The sequence below is a fragment of the Coregonus clupeaformis genome, unplaced genomic scaffold (assembly GCF_020615455.1).
Source record: "Coregonus clupeaformis isolate EN_2021a unplaced genomic scaffold, ASM2061545v1 scaf0771, whole genome shotgun sequence".
Lineage (NCBI taxonomy): Eukaryota > Metazoa > Chordata > Actinopteri > Salmoniformes > Salmonidae > Coregonus > Coregonus clupeaformis.
The window spans coordinates 208,105-224,888 of record NW_025534226.1 but is presented as its reverse complement, the minus strand read 5'-3'; the positions used below and the strand labels follow the sequence as shown (position 1 = coordinate 224,888).

Below are 16,784 nucleotides of genomic sequence, written 5' to 3'. Positions count from 1 at the left end.
GGGAAGGGAGTTGTGATTTTTAATTTTGACAGTCAGTTGGGAAGGGAGTTGTGATTAAAATGTTGACAGTCAGTTGGGAAGGGAGTTGTGATTTTTAATTTTGACAGTCAGTTGGGAAGGGAGTTGTGATTAAAATGTTGACAGTCAGTTGGGAAGGGAGTTGTGATTAAAATGTTGACAGTCAGTTGGGAAGGGAGTTGTGATTAAAATGTTGACAGTCAGTTGGGAAGGGAGTTGTGATTAAAAATGTTGACAGTCAGTTGGGAAGGAGTTGTGATTTTTTATTTTGACAGTCAGTTGGGAAGGGAGTTGTGATTAAAATGTTGACAGTCAGTTGGGAAGGGAGTTGTGATTTTTAATTTTGACAGTCAGTTGGGAAGGGAGTTGTGATTAAAATGTTGACAGTCAGTTGGGAAGGGAGTTGTGATTTTTAATGTTGACAGTCAGTTGGGAAGGGAGTTGTGATTTTTAATTTTGACAGTCAGTTGGGAAGGGAGTTGTGATTAAAATGTTGACAGTCAGTTGGGAAGGGAGTTGTGATTTTTAATGTTGACAGTCAGTTGGGAAGGGAGTCGTGATTTTTAATTTTGACAGTCAGTTGGGAAGGGAGTTGTGATTAAAATGTTGACAGTCAGTTGGGAAGGGAGTTGTGATTTTTAATTTTGACAGTCAGTTGGGAAGGGAGTTGTGATTAAAATGTTGACAGTCAGTTGGGAAGGGAGTTGTGATTAAAATGTTGACAGTCAGTTGGGAAGGGAGTTGTGATTAAAATGTTGACAGTCAGTTGGGAAGGGAGTTGTGATTAAAATGTTGACAGTCAGTTGGGAAGGGAGTTGTGATTTTTTATTTTGACAGTCAGTTGGGAAGGGAGTTGTGATTTTTTATTTTGACAGTCAGTTGGGAAGGGAGTTGTGAATTTTAATTTTGACAGTTAGTTGGGAAGTTGGGGATGCAGCGAATAGTAAGAACAACATGTAGCTACGGCTTCAAATACTAGTGTCAAATGTATGCATCCATAATGGCACCCTATCCCCTTGTTTAGCCTAGTGCACTACTCTCCACCAGGGACCATAGGGCTCTGGTCAAAAGGAGTGCACTACGTAGGGAATAGGGTACCATTCTCTGGTCTAAAGTAGTGCACTACATAGGGAATAGGGTGCCATTCTCTGGTCTAAAGTAGTGCACTACATAGGGAATAGGGTGCCATTCTCTGGTCTAAAGTAGTGCACTATATAGGGAATAGGGTGCCATTCTCTGGTCTAAAGTAGTGCACTATATAGGGAATAGGGTGCCATTCTCTGGTCTAAAGTAGTGCACTATATGGGAATAGGGTGCCATTCTCTGGTCTAAAGTAGTGCACTACATAGGGAATAGGGTGTCATTCTCTGGTCTAAAGTAGTGCACTATATGGGAATAGGGTGCCATTCTCTGGTCTAAAGTAGTGCACTATATAGGGAATAGGGTGCCATTCTCTGGTCTAAAGTAGTACTATATAGGGAATAGGGTGCCATTCTCTGGTCTAAAGTAGTGCACTACATAGGGAATAGGGTGCCATTCTCTGGTCTAAAGTAGTGCACTATATAGGGAATAGGTGCCATTCTCTGGTCTAAAGTAGTTGCACTATAGGGAATAGGGTGCCATTCTCTGGTCTAAAGTAGTGCACTATATAGGAATAGGGTGCCATTCTCTGGTCTAAAGTAGTGCACTATATAGGGAATAGGTGCCATTCTCTGGTCTAAAGTAGTGCACTATATAGGAATAGGGTGCCATTCTCTGGTCTAAAGTAGTGCATTATATGGGAATAGGGTGCCATTCTCTGGTCTAAAGTAGTGCACTATATAGGGAATAGGGTGCCATTCTCTGGTCTAAAGTAGTGCACTATATAGGGAATAGGGTGTCATTCTCTGGTCTAAAGTAGTGCACTATATGGGAATAGGGTGCCATTCTCTGGTCTAAAGTAGTGCACTATATAGGGAATAGGGTGCCATTATCTGGTCTAAAGTAGTGCACTATATAGGGAATAGGGTGTCATTCTCTGGTCTAAAGTAGTGCACTATATAGGGAATAGGGTGCCATTCTCTGGTCTAAAGTAGTGCACTATATAGGGAATAGGGTGCCATTTGGGACTGAGACATGCTATGCCTCTGCAATGTCTAATGTCACCATTTCAGTCAATGCAATTAGGCTCTATAACTGTGTGTTGTGTAGTTCATAACTAACGTGTGTGTGTGTGTGTGTGTGTGTGTGTGTGTGTGTCTATAGATCTGGAATATCAAACAGATGATCAAGCTGACACAGGAGCACTTAGAGGCACTGCTGGACAAGTTTGGAGGAGAATGTAACCCCCCGTCCATATATCTGGAGGTGAGTTACACTGTGAGGAGAATGTAACCCCCCGTCCATATATCTGGAGGTGAGTTACTGAGGAGAATGTAACCCCCCGTCCATATATCTGGAGGTGAGTTACTGAGAGAATGTAACCCCCGTCCATATATCTGGAGGTGAGTTACTGAGAGAATGTAACCCCCGTCCATATATCTGGAGGTGAGTTACTGAGGAGAATGTAACCCCGTCCATATATCTGGAGGTGAGTTACTGAGGAGAATGTAACCTCCCCCGTCCCATATATCTGGAGGTGAGTTACTGAGGAGAATGTAACCCCGTCCATATATCTGGAGGTGAGTTACTGAGGAGAATGTAACCCCCGTCCATATATCTGGAGGTGAGTTACTGAGAGAATGTAACCCCCCCGTCCATATATCTGGAGGTGAGTTACTGAGGAGAATGTAACCCCCCGTCCATATATCTGGAGGTGAGTTACTGAGGAGAATGTAACCCCCCGTCCATATATCTGGAGGTGAGTTACTGAGGAGAATGTAACCCCCGTCCATATATCTGGAGGTGAGTTACACTGTGAGGAGAATGTAACCCCCCGTCCATATATCTGGAGGTGAGTTACACTGTGAGGAGAATGTAACCCCCCGTCCATATATCTGGAGGTGAGTTACACTGTGAGGAGAATGTAACCCCCCGTCCATATATCTGGAGGTGAGTTACTGAGAGAATGTAACCCCGTCCATATATCTGGAGGTGAGTTACTGAGGAGAATGTAACCCCCCGTCCATATATCTGGAGGTGAGTTACTGAGGAGAATGTAACCCCCGTCCATATATCTGGAGGTGAGTTACTGAGGAGAATGTAACCCCCGTCCATATATCTGGAGGTGAGTTACTGAGGAGAATGTAACCCCGTCCATATATCTGGGAGGTGAGTTACTGAGGAGAATGTAACCCCCCGTCCATATATCTGGAGGTGAGTTACTAGGTGAATGTAACCCCCCCGTCCATATATCTGGAGGTGAGTTACTGAGGAGAATGTAACCCCCGTCCATATATCTGGAGGTGAGTTACTGAGGAGAATGTAACCCCCGTCCCATATATCTGGAGGTGAGTTACTGAGGAGAATGTAACCCCCCGTCCATATATCTGGAGGTGAGTTACTGAGGAGAATGTAACCCCCCCGTCCATATATCTGGAGGTGAGTTACTGAGAGAATGTAACCCCCGTCCATATATCTGGAGGTGAGTTACACTGTGAGGAGAATGTAACCCCGTCCATATATCTGGAGGTGAGTTACTGAGGGAGAATGTAACCCCCGTCCATATATCTGGAGGTGAGTTACTGAGGAGAATGTAACCCCCGTCCATATATCTGGAGGTGAGTTACTGAGGAGAATGTAACCCCCCCGTCCCATATATCTGGAGGTGAGTTACTGAGGAGAATGTAACCCCCGTCCCTATATCTGGAGGTGAGTTACTGAGGAGAATGTAACCCCCCGTCCATATATCTGGAGGTGAGTTACTGAGGAGAATGTAACCCCCCGTCCATATATCTGGAGGTGAGTTACTGAGGAGAATGTAACCCCCGTCCATATATCTGGGAGGTGAGTTACTGAGGAGAATGTAACCCCCCGTCCCATATATCTGGAGGTGAGTTACTGAGGAGAATGTAACCTCCAAACATTTGACTGGTAATGTATGTATAATGTGTGTATTCTCTCTGCAGGCCTAATGAGGGATTACACCCAGTTAACTGTATATATAATGTGTGTATTCTCTCTTTAGGCCTAATGAGGAGTACACCAGTTAACTGTTATATATAATGTGTGTATTCTCTCTTTAGGCCTAATGAGAGTACACCAGTTAACTGTATATATAATGTGTGTATTCTCTCTTTAGGCCCCTAATGAGGAGTACACCAGTTAACTGTATATATAATGTGTGTATTCTCTCTGCAGGCCTAATGAGGAGTACACCCAGTTAACTATATATATAATGTGTGTATTCTCTCTTTAGGCCTAATGAGGAGTACACCCAGTTAACTGTATATATAATGTGTGTATTCTCTCTTTAGGCCTAATGAGGAGTACACCAGTTAACTGTATATATAATGTGTGTATTCTCTCTGTAGGCCTATGAGGAGTACACCAGTAAGCTTGATGCTCTGCAGCAGAGGGAACAGCAGCTCCTGGAAGCCATGGGGAACGGGACAGACTTCTACTCCTCCTCCCCTACGCCCCCCTTCCCTCCTGGATGGGGTACGAGCTGTTTTGGGGGATCCGGGCGCCCAGGCCCTCCTCCCCTCCGCCACCAACTCCCCTGGCTGTCCTCCAGACCCCTACGACGGACGTGCCAACCCCCGCTCCCCTCAGAAACCCATCGTCAGGGTGTTCCTGCCCAACAAACAGCGGACCGTGGTGAGTAGGGGTTGGTTATAATACATATACCACTTGGCATTCGCTTTGGGAGGGGTCAGGGTGGCTTTGGGAGGGGTCAGGGTGGCTTTGGGAGGGGTCAGGGTGGCTTTGGGAGGGTTAGGGTGGCTTTGGGAGGGGTTAGGATGGCTTTGGGAGGGGGGAGAGGTAAGGATGGCTTTGGGAGGGGAGAGGTAAGGTGGCTTTGGGAGGGGAGAGGTAAGGGTGGCTTTGGGAGGGGTAAGGGTGGCTTTGGGAGGAGTTAGGGTGGCTTTGGGGAGGGGTTAGGGTGGCTTTGGGAGGGGAGAGGTAAGGGTGGCTTTGGGAGGGGTAAGGGTGGCTTTGGGAGGAGTTAGGGTGGCTTTGGGAGGGGTTAGGGTGGCTTTGGGAGGGTTAGGGTGGCTTTGGGAGGGGTTAGGGTGGCTTTGGGAGGGGTTAGGGTGGCTTTGGGAGGGGTTAGGGTGGCTTTGGGAGGGGTAAGGGTGGCTTTGGGAGGAGGGGTAGGGTGGCTTTGGGAGGGTAGGGGTGGCTTTGGGAGGGTTAGGGTGGCTTTGGGAGGGTAAGGGTGGCTTTGGGAGGGGTTAGGGGTATTGGTGGCTTTGGGAGGGGTAAGGGTGGCTTTGGGAGGGTAGGTGGCTTTGGGAGGGGTTAGGGTGGCTTTGAGTTACAGGTGAAGGGTTGGAGTATCTTATGCTATTCTTTGTTTATATTAGTTGGAAGGAAAACATGTGTATCAGGTTATGAAGTTGTAATCATGCTACTCTGTGGCAGTTTGAGGTCTCCAGAACAATCCTAGACAATAGGCATTATGAGATGCTGATGGTTGTTAGTTAGGGAGAGATGGTCTGTCCTGTGATGATGATGAAGATGATATTAGACAATAGTTAGGGAGAGATGGTCTGTCCTGTGATGATGATGATGATGATATTAGACAATAGTTAGGGAGAGATGGTCTGTCCTGTGATGATGATGATGATGATGATATTAGACAATAGTTAGGGAGAGATGGCCTGTCCTGTGGTGGTGATGATGATGATGATGATGATATTAGGCAATAGTTAGGGAGAGATGGTCTGTCCTGTGATGATGATGATGATGATATTAGACAATAGTTAGGGAGAGATGGTCTGTCCTGTGATGATGATGATGATGATGATGATGATGATATTAGACAATAGTTAGGGAGAGATGGTCTGTCCTGTGATGATGATGATGATGATGATGATATTAGACAACAGTTAGGGAGAGATGGTCTGTCCTGTGATGATGATGATGATGATGATATTAGACAATAGTTAGGGAGAGATGGTCTGTCCTGTGATGATGATGATGATGATGATGATGATGATATTAGACAACAGTTAGGGAGAGATGGTCTGTCCTGTGATGATGATGATGATGATGATGATGATGATGATATTAGACAATAGTTAGGGAGAGATGGTCTGTCCTGTGATGATGATGATGATGATGATATTAGACAACAGTTAGGGAGAGATGGTCTGTCCTGTGATGATGATGATGATGATGATGATGATGATGATATTAGCCAATAGTTAGGGAGAGATGGTCTGTCCTGTGATGATGATGATGATGATGATGATGATGATATTAGACAACAGTTAGGGAGAGATGGTCTGTCCTGTGATGATGATGATGATGATGATATTAGACAATAGTTAGGGAGAGATGGTCTGTCCTGTGATGATGATGATGATGATGATATTAGACAACAGTTAGGGAGAGATGGTCTGTCCTGTGATGATGATGATGATGATGATATTAGACAATAGTTAGGGAGAGATGGTCTGTCCTGTGATGATGATGATGATGATGATATTAGACAACAGTTAGGGAGAGATGGTCTGTCCTGTGATGATGATGATGATGATGATGATGATGATGATGATATTAGACAATAGTTAGGGAGAGATGGTCTGTCCTGTGATGATGATGATGATGATGATATTAGACCAATAGTTAGGGAGAGATGGTCTAGGTCTCTGTCCTGCTGTACCGGTGGCCACATATACCCTACTTCTGTAATTTTTTCACTATTTATTGCATTGATGCATTTCTTCATCGTATGTTACGTCAGTTAAAAACCCGGAGCCTTTCGCCATAATTACAACACCAACCTCCCCTGTGTTGTAATGTACCTTTAGTATCCCTGTTGTGCTTTCACCAGAAGTCCAAGTCTTCATTAGAAGTGTCACTCTACATAAGGGTGTACCTTTTAAAGGACAAACGACTTAAGCTACAGGACCTTAATGACGTAGGGTTGTGACACTAGGCTATTTGCACATTGACAATTAGTAACCACAGATGTGTGATAGAGCCCAGACTGTGGTCTTGGGTAGAAGGAGCCTGGTGCTCTACTGAAGTGCTGTGGCCAACAACACTGTCGCCGTTCACGCTTCAACGTGACAATTAACTAATGCAGAGTGGTGTTGTCACGATACTAGAATTTTAACTTTTTGATATACGGATACCAGGTTTAGTATGACAAGGCTCGGTAACATCACGGTACTCGGTAACATCACGGTACTCGGTAACATCACGGTACTCCGGTAACATCACGGTACTCGTACCATCACGGTACTGATACCATCACGGTACTCGATACCATCACGGTACTCGATACCAAAAAGAAAGGCTTATGAACCAAAGTCCCAGAATGATGATGATGATGATGATATTAGACAATAGTTAGGGAGAGATGGTCTGTCCTGTGATGATGATGATGATGATGATGATATTAGACAATAGTTAGGGAGAGATGGTCTGTCCTGTGATGATGATGATGATATTAGACAATAGTTAGGGAGAGATGGTCTGTCCTGTGATGATGATGATGATATTAGACAATAGTTAGGGAGAGATGGTCTGTCCTGTGATGATGATGATGATATTAGCCAATAGTTAGGGAGACATGGTCTGTCCTGTGATGATGATGATGATGATATTAGACAATAGTTAGGGAGAGATGGTCTGTCCTGTGATGATGATGATGATGATGATATTAGACAATAGTTAGGGAGAGATGGTCTGTCCTGTGATGATGATGATGATGATGATATTAGACAATAGTTAGGGAGAGATGGCCTGTCCTGTGATGATGATGATGATGATATTAGACAATAGTTAGGGAGAGATGGTCTGTCCTGTGATGATGATGATGATGATGATGATATTAGACAATAGTTAGGGAGAGATGGTCTGTCCTGTGATGATGATGATGATGATGATGATGATATTAGACAATAGTTAGGGAGAGATGGTCTGTCCTGTGATGATGATGATGATGATGATGATGATGATGATGATGATTATATTAGCCAATAGTTAGGGAGACATGGTCTAGGTCTCTGTCCTGCTGTACCGGTGGCCACATATACCCTACCTCTGTAATTGTTTCACTATTTATTGCATTGATGCATTTCTTCATCGTATGTTACGTCAGTTAAAAACCCGGAGCCTTTTGCCATAATTACAACACCAACCTCCCCTGTGTTGTAATGTACCTTTAGTATCCCTGTTGTGCTTTCACCAGAAGTCCAAGTCTTCATTAGAAGTGTCACGCTACATAAGGGTGTACCTTTTAAAGGACAAACGACTTAAGCTACAGGACCCTAATGACGTAGGGTTGTGACACTAGGCTATTTGCACATTGACAATTAGTAACCACAGATGTGTGATAGAGCCCTGACTGTGGTCTTGGGTAGAAGTAGCCTGGTGCTCTACTGAAGTGCTGTGGCCAACAACACTGTCGCCGTTCACGCTTCAACGTCACCATTAACTAATGCAGAGTGGTGTTGTCACGATACCAGAATTTTAACTTTTTGATACGGATACCAGGTTTAGTATGACAATGCTCGGTAACATCACGGTACTCCGTAACATCACGGTACTCGGTAACATCACGGTACTCGATACCATCACGGTACTCGATACCATCACGGTACTCGATACCATCACGGTACTCGATACCAAAAAAGAAAAGGCTTATGAACCAAAGTCCCAGAATGATGATGATGATGATGATATTAGACAATAGTTAGGGAGAGATGGTCTGTCCTGTGATGATGATGATGATGATGATATTAGACAATAGTTAGGGAGAGATGGCCTGTCCTGTGATGATGATGATGATGATATTAGACAATAGTTAGGGAGAGATGGACTGTCCTGTGATGATGATGATGATGATGATGATGATGATGATGATGATGATGATATTAGACAATAGTTAGGGAGAGATGGTCTGTCCTGTGATGATGATGATGATGATGATGATGATATTAGACCAATAGTTAGGGAGAGATGGTCTAGGTCTCTGTCCTGCTGTGCCGGTGGCCACATATACTCTACGTCTGTAATTGTTTCACTATTTATTGCATTGATGCATTTCTTCATCGTATGTTACGTCAATTAAAAACCCGGAGCCTTTTTGCCATAATTACAACACCAACCTCCCCTGTGTTGTAATGTACCTTTAGTATCCCTGTTGTGCTTTCACCAGAAGGCCAAGTCTTCATTAGAAGTGTCACTCTACATAAGGGTGTACCTTTTAAAGGACAAACGACTTAAGCTACAGGACCTTAATGACGTAGGGTTGTGACACTAGGCTATTTGCACATTGACAATTAGTAAGCACAGATGTGTGATAGAGCCCTGACTGTGGTCTTGGGTAGAAGTAGCCTGGTGCTCTACTGAAGTGCTGTGGCCAACAACACTGTCGCCGTTCACGCTTCAACGTCACCATTAACTAATGCAGAGTGGTGTTGTCACGATACCAGAATTTTAACTTTTTGATATACAGATACCAGGTTTAGTATGACAATGCTCGGTAACATCACGGTACTCGTAACATCACGGTACTCGGTAACATCACGGTACTCGTACCATCCGGTACTCGATACCATCACGGTACTTTCGATACCATCACGGTACTTCGATACCAAAAAAGAAAAGGCTTATGAACCAAAGTCCCAGAATGATGATGATGATGATGATATTAGACAATAGTTAGGGAGAGATGGTCTGTCCTGTGATGATGATGATGATATTAGACAATAGTTAGGGAGAGATGGTCTGTCCTGTGATGATGATGATGATATTAGCCAATAGTTAGGGAGACATGGTCTGTCCTGTGATGATGATGATGATGATATTAGACAATAGTTAGGGAGAGATGGTCTGTCCTGTGATGATGATGATGATGATGATGATATTAGACAATAGTTAGGGAGAGATGGCCTGTCCTGTGATGATGATGATGATATTAGACAATAGTTAGGGAGAGATGGTCTGTCCTGTGATGATGATGATGATGATGATGATGTATTAGACAATAGTTAGGGAGAGATGGTCTAGGTCTCTGTCCTGCTGTGCCGGTGGCAACATATACCCTACGTCTGTAATTGTTTCACTATTTATTGCATTGATGCATTTCTTCATCGTATGTTACGTCAGTTAAAAACCCGGAGCCTTTTGCCATAATTACAACACCAACCTCCCCTGTGTTGTAATGTACCTTTAGTATCCCTGTTGTGCTTTCACCAGAAGTCCAAGTCTTCATTAGAAGTGTCACGCTACATAAGGGTGTACCTTTAAAGGACAAACGACTTAAGCTACAGGACCCTAATGACGTAGGGTTGTGACACTAGGCTATTTGCACATTGACAATTAGTAACCACAGATGTGTGATAGAGCCCAGACTGTGGTCTTGGGTAGAAGGAGCCTGGTGCTCTACTGAAGTGCTGTGGCCAACAACACTGTCGCCGTTCACGCTTCAACGTCACCATTAACTAATGCAGAGTGGTGTTGTCACGATACTAGAATTTTAACTTTTTGATATACGGATACCAGGTTTAGTATGACAATGCTCGGTAACATCACGGTACTCGGTAACATCACGGTACTCGGTAACATCACGGTACTCGATACCATCACGGTACTCGATACCATCACGGTACTCGGTAACATCACGGTACTCGATACCATCACGGTACTCGATACCATAAAAGAAAAGGCTTATGAACCAAAGTCCCAGAATGCCACTTGGATCCAGACAGATCAACTCAGCTACTGCTCTGTTCAACCGCTGGGCATCTGAGTTCAGTGTCGCTACATATGAACATTTATTTACATTTTATATGTTAGTCATTTAGCAGACGCTCTTATCCAGAGCGACTTACAGTTAGTGAGTGCATACATTTTTCATACTGGGCCCCCCGTGGGAAACGAACCCACAACCCTGCCGGCCAAACCCTCCCCTACCTTGGACGACGCTGGGCCAATTGTGTGCCAGCTGCGACAGAGCCTGGATTCGAACCAGGATCTCTAGTGGCACAGCCTTAGACCACCGCGCCACTCGGGAGTCAATCATTTAGAGACAGCCATGTATGCATGCATTGAATCCATTTTACAATCGATCTGACTTAGATTGGTAAAAACAAACTACACAACTACACAATGGTAATCATTTATTTGAAAGTTGAATCTGTATTGATAAACTGGGTAAATGAAGATGTAGCCTAGGTCTGTTCACAGTACAGGTGGATGCATATTATTCAATAGGAGGGTGTCACGCATTGAGTTATTCAGCTTATTTTAGATGATTTCATGGTTCCACAGATCCCTTCCATGTAGGACTTCCGTATATCTTCTTGCATTGTAAAAGTGTTCTAGCCTGTATGGACAGTTTCAACATTTCTTCATACCGTGTTGCGTTATTCAAGTGTGTTAACGTCTGTGCAGCATGAGTGGGGGACTGGGGAACTAATGCGGGCCAGACCGCTGTATCAGGGAATGGACTGGGGAACTAATGCGGGCCAGACCGCTGTATCAGGGAATGGACTGGGGAACTAATGCGGGCCAGACCGCTGTATCAGTGAATGGACTGGGGAACTAATGCGGGCCATACCGCTGTATCAGTGAATGGACTGGGGAACTAATGCAGGCCAGACCGCTGTATCAGGGAATGGACTGGGGAACTAATGCGGGCCAGACCGCTGTATCAGGGAATGGACTGGGGAACTAATGCGGGCCAGACCGCTGTATCAGGGAATGGACTGGGGAACTAATTCGGGCCAGACCGCTGTATCAGGAATGGACTGGGGAACTAATGCAGGCCAGACCGCTGTATCAGGGAATGGACTGGGGAACTAATGCGGGCCAGACCGCTGTATCAGGAATGGACTGGGGAACTAATGCAGGCCAGACCGCTGTATCAGTGAATGGACTGGGGAACTAATACGGGCCAGACCACTGTATCAGGGAATGGACTGGGGAACTAATACGGGCCAGACCACTGTATCAGGGAATGGACTGGGGAACTAATGCAGGCCAGACCGCTGTATCAGGGAATGGACTGGGGAACTAATTCGGGCCAGACCGCTGTATCAGGGAATGGACTGGGGAACTAATGCAGGCCAGACCGCTGTATCAGGGGAATGGACTGGGGAACTAATGCGGGCCAGACCGCTGTATCAGGAATGGACTGGGGAACTAATGCAGGCCAGACCGCTGTATCAGTGAATGGACTGGGGAACTAATACGGGCCAGACCACTGTATCAGGGAATGGACTGGGGAACTAATGCAGGCCAGACCGCTGTATCAGGGAATGGACTGGGGAACTAATGCAGGCCAGACCGCTGTATCAGGGAATGGACTGGGGAACTATCGCGGGCCAGACCGCTGTATCAGGGAATGGACTGGGGAACTAATGCGGGCCAGACCGCTGTATCAGGGAATGGACTGGGGAACTAATACGGGCCAGACCGCTGTATCAGGGAATGGACTGGGGAACTAATGCGGGCCAGACCGCTGTATCAGTGAATGGACTGGGGAACTAATGCAGGCCAGACCGCTGTATCAGGGAATGGACTGGGGAACTAATGCGGGCCAGACCGCTGTATCAGGGAATGGACTGGGGAACTAATGCGGGCCAGACCGCTGTATCAGGGAATGGACTGGGGAACTAATACGGGCCAGACCGCTGTATCAGGGAATGGACTGGGGAACTAATGCGGGCCAGACCGCTGTATCAGGGAATGGACTGGGGAACTAATGCGGGCCAGACCGCTGTATCAGGGAATGGACTGGGGAACTAATGCAGGCCAGACCGCTGTATCGGGGAATGGACTGGGGAACTAATGCGGGCCAGACCGCTGTATCAGTGAATGGACTGGGGAACTAATGCAGGCCAGACCGCTGTATCAGTGAATGGACTGGGGAACTAATGCGGGCCAGACCGCTGTATCAGTGAATGGACTGGGGAACTAATGCGGGCCAGACCGCTGTATCAGTGAATGGACTGGGGAACTAATGCGGGCCAGACCGCTGTATCAGTGAATGGACTGGGGAACTAATGCGGGCCAGACCGCTGTATCAGTGAATGGACTGGGGAACTAATGCGGGCCAGACCGCTGTATCAGTGAATGGACTGGGGAACTAATGCAGGCCAGACCGCTGTATCAGTGAATGGACTGGGGAACTAATGCGGGCCAGACCGCTGTATCAGTGAATGGACTGGGGAACTAATGCTCTGCCTGTCCCAGGTCCCAGGTCCTGTTGTCCTGCTGTTCAGGACCAGATAACTAACTGTATGGTTCCTCTCTGCCTGTCCCAGGTCCCAGGTCCTGTTGGCTGTTCAGGACCAGATAACTAACTGTATGGTTCCTCTCTGCCTGTCCCAGGTCCCAGGTCCTGTTGTCCTGCTGTTCAGTACCAGATAACTAACTGTATGGTTCCTCTCTGCCTGTCCCAGGTCCCAGGTCCCAGGTCCTGTTGTCCTGCTGTTCAGGACCAGATAACTAACTGTATGGTTCCTCTCTGTCTGTCCCAGGTCCCAGGTCCTGTTGTCCTGCTGTTCAGGAGCAGATAACTAACTGTATGGTTCCTCTCTGTCTGTCCCAGGTCCCAGGTCCTGTTGTCCTGCTGTTCAGGACCAGATAACTAACTGTATGGTTCCTCTCTGCCTGTCCCAGGTCCCAGGTCCTGTTGTCCTGCTGTTCAGGACCAGATAACTAACTGTATGGTTCCTCTCTGCCTGTCCCAGGTCCCAGGTCCTGTTGTCCTGCTGTTCAGGACCAGATAACTAACTGTATGGTTCCTCTCTGCCTGTCCCAGGTCCCAGGTCCTGTTGTCCTGCTGTTCAGGACCAGATAACTAACTGTATGGTTCCTCTCTGCCTGTCCCAGGTCCCAGGTCCTGTTGTCCTGCTGTTCAGGACCAGATAACTAACTGTATGGTTCCTCTCTGCCTGTCCCAGGTCCCAGGTCCTGTTGTCCTGCTGTTCAGGACCAGATAACTAACTGTATGGTTCCTCTCTGCCTGTCCCAGGTCCCAGGTCCTGTTGTCCTGCTGTTCAGGACCAGATAACTAACTGTATGGTTCCTCTCTGCCTGTCCCAGGTCCCAGGTCCTGTTGTCCTGCTGTTCAGGACCAGATAACTAACTGTATGGTTCCTCTCTGCCTGTCCCAGGTCCCAGGTCCTGTTGTCCTACTGTTCAGGACCAGATAACTAACTGTATGGTTCCTCTCTGCCTGTCCCAGGTCCCAGGTCCTGTTGGCCTGCTGTTCAGGACCAGATAACTAACTGTATGGTTCCTCTCTGCCTGTCCCAGGTCCCAGGTCCTGTTGTCCTGCTGTTCAGGACCAGATAACTAACTGTATGGTTCCTCTCTGCCTGTCCCAGGTCCCAGGTCCTGTTGTCCTGCTGTTCAGGACCAGATAACTAACTGTATGGTTCCTCTCTGCCTGTCCCAGGTCCCAGGTCCTGTTGTCCTGCTGTTCAGGACCAGATAACTAACTGTATGGTTCCTCTCTGCCTGTCCCAGGTCCCAGGTCCTTGGTCCTGTTGTCCTGCTGTTCAGGACCAGATAACTAACTGTATGGTTCCTCTCTGCCTGTCCCAGGTCCCAGGTCCTGTTGGCCTGCTGTTCAGGACCAGATAACTAACTGTATGGTTCCTCTCTGCCTGTCCCAGGTCCCAGGTCCTGTTGTCCTGCTGTTCAGGACCAGATAACTAACTGTATGGTTCCTCTCTGCCTGTCCCAGGTCCCAGGTCCTGTTGGCCTGCTGTTCAGGACCAGATAACTAACTGTATGGTTCCTCTCTCTGCCTGTCCCAGGTCCCAGGTCCTGTTGGCCTGCTGTTCAGGACCAGATAACTAACTGTATGGTTCCTCTCTGCCTGTCCCAGGTCCCAGGTCCTGTTGTCCTGCTGTTCAGGACCAGATAACTAACTGTATGGTTCCTCTCTGCCTGTCCCAGGTCCCAGGTCCTGTTGGCCTGCTGTTCAGGACCAGATAACTAACTGTATGGTTCCTCTCTGCCTGTCCCAGGTCCCAGGTCCTGTTGTCCTGCTGTTCAGGACCAGATAACTAACTGTATGGTTCCTCTCTGCCTGTCCCAGGTCCCAGGTCCTGTTGGCTGTTCAGGACCAGATAACTAACTGTATGGTTCCTCTCTGTCTGTCCCAGGTCCCAGGTCCTGTTGTCCTGCTGTTCAGGACCAGATAACTAACTGTATGGTTCCTCTCTGCCTGTCCCAGGTCCCAGGTCCTGTTGTCCTGCTGTTCAGGACCAGATAACTAACTGTATGGTTCCTCTCTGCCTGTCCCAGGTCCCAGGTCCTGTTGTCCTGCTGTTCAGGACCAGATAACTAACTGTATGGTTCCTCTCTGCCTGTCCCAGGTCCTGTTGTCCTGCTGTTCAGGACCAGATAACTAACTGTATGGTTCCTCTCTGCCTGTCCCAGGTCCTGTTGTCCTGCTGTTCAGGACCAGATAACTAACTGTATGGTTCCTCTCTGCCTGTCCCAGGTCCCAGGTCCTGTTGTCCTACTGTTCAGGACCAGATAACTAACTGTATGGTTCCTCTCTGTCTGTCCCAGGTCCCAGGTCCTGTTGTCCTGCTGTTCAGGACCAGATAACTAACTGTATGGTTTCTCTCTGCCTGTCCCAGGTCCCAGGTCCTGTTGTCCTGCTGTTCAGGACCAGATAACTAACTGTATGGTTTCCTCTCTGCCTGTCCCAGGTCCCAGCCCGCTGTGGCATGACTGTCAGAGACTTCGCTGAAGAAGGCTTTAATGATGAGGGGCCTAATCCCAGAGTGCTGTGCGGTCTACAGGATACAGGATGGGTAAAACACACACGTATACCTTGGCCAAAAGATCCAATCTCCACTTTGTGCCTTTTTACATTCCACATACAGTCTATTGATGCTCCTGCTCAACTTGGTAATCGTTTCAGCACGGTGGATACCAGTATGAGGTCAATGTATAGGACACAGTATGAGGTCAATGTATAGGACACAGTATAAGAGGTCAATGTATAGGACACAGTATGAGAGGTCAATGTATAGGACACAGTATGAGGTCAATGTATAGGACACAGTATGAGGTCAATGTATAGGACACAGTATGAGGTCAATGTATAGGACACAGTATGAGGTCAATGTATAGGACACAGTATGAGAGGTCAATGTATAGGACACAGTATGAGGTCAATGTATAGGACACAGTATGAGGTCAATGGATAGGACACAGTATGAGATCAATGTATAGGACACAGTATAAGAGGTCAATGTATAGGACACAGTATAAGAGGTCAATGTATAGGACACAGTATAAGAGGTCAATGTATAGGACACAGTATAAGAGGTCAATGTATAGGACACAGTATAAGAGGTCAATGTATAGGACACAGTATAAGAGGTCAATGTATAGGACACAGTATAAGAGGTCAATGTATAGGACACAGTATAAGAGGTCAATGTATAGGACACAGTATGAGGTCAATGTATAGGACACAGTATGAGGTCAATGTATAGGACACAGTATGAGGTCAATGTATAGGACACAGTATGAGGTCAATGTATAGGATACAGTATGAGGTCAATGTATAGGACACAGTCTGAGGTCAATTTATAGGACACAGTATGAGAGGTCAATGTATAGGACACAGTATGAGAGGTCAATGTATAGGACACACTATGAGGTCAATGTATAGGACACACTATGAG

At 46.6% G+C, this 16,784-nt stretch overlaps 1 protein-coding gene across 1 annotated transcript in view; it reads left to right on the top strand.

Moving 5' to 3' along the window:
• LOC123480947 (serine/threonine-protein kinase B-raf-like) overlaps positions 1-16,784 on the top strand; it is a 51,677-nt gene that overhangs the window by 10,504 nt on the left and 24,389 nt on the right. The window contains 5 exon segments of the mRNA XM_045216670.1: positions 2,263-2,364; positions 4,470-4,576; positions 4,578-4,755; positions 15,798-15,830; positions 15,832-15,902. Coding sequence (XP_045072605.1) covers positions 2,263-2,364; positions 4,470-4,576; positions 4,578-4,755; positions 15,798-15,830; positions 15,832-15,902 — 491 coding nt within the window.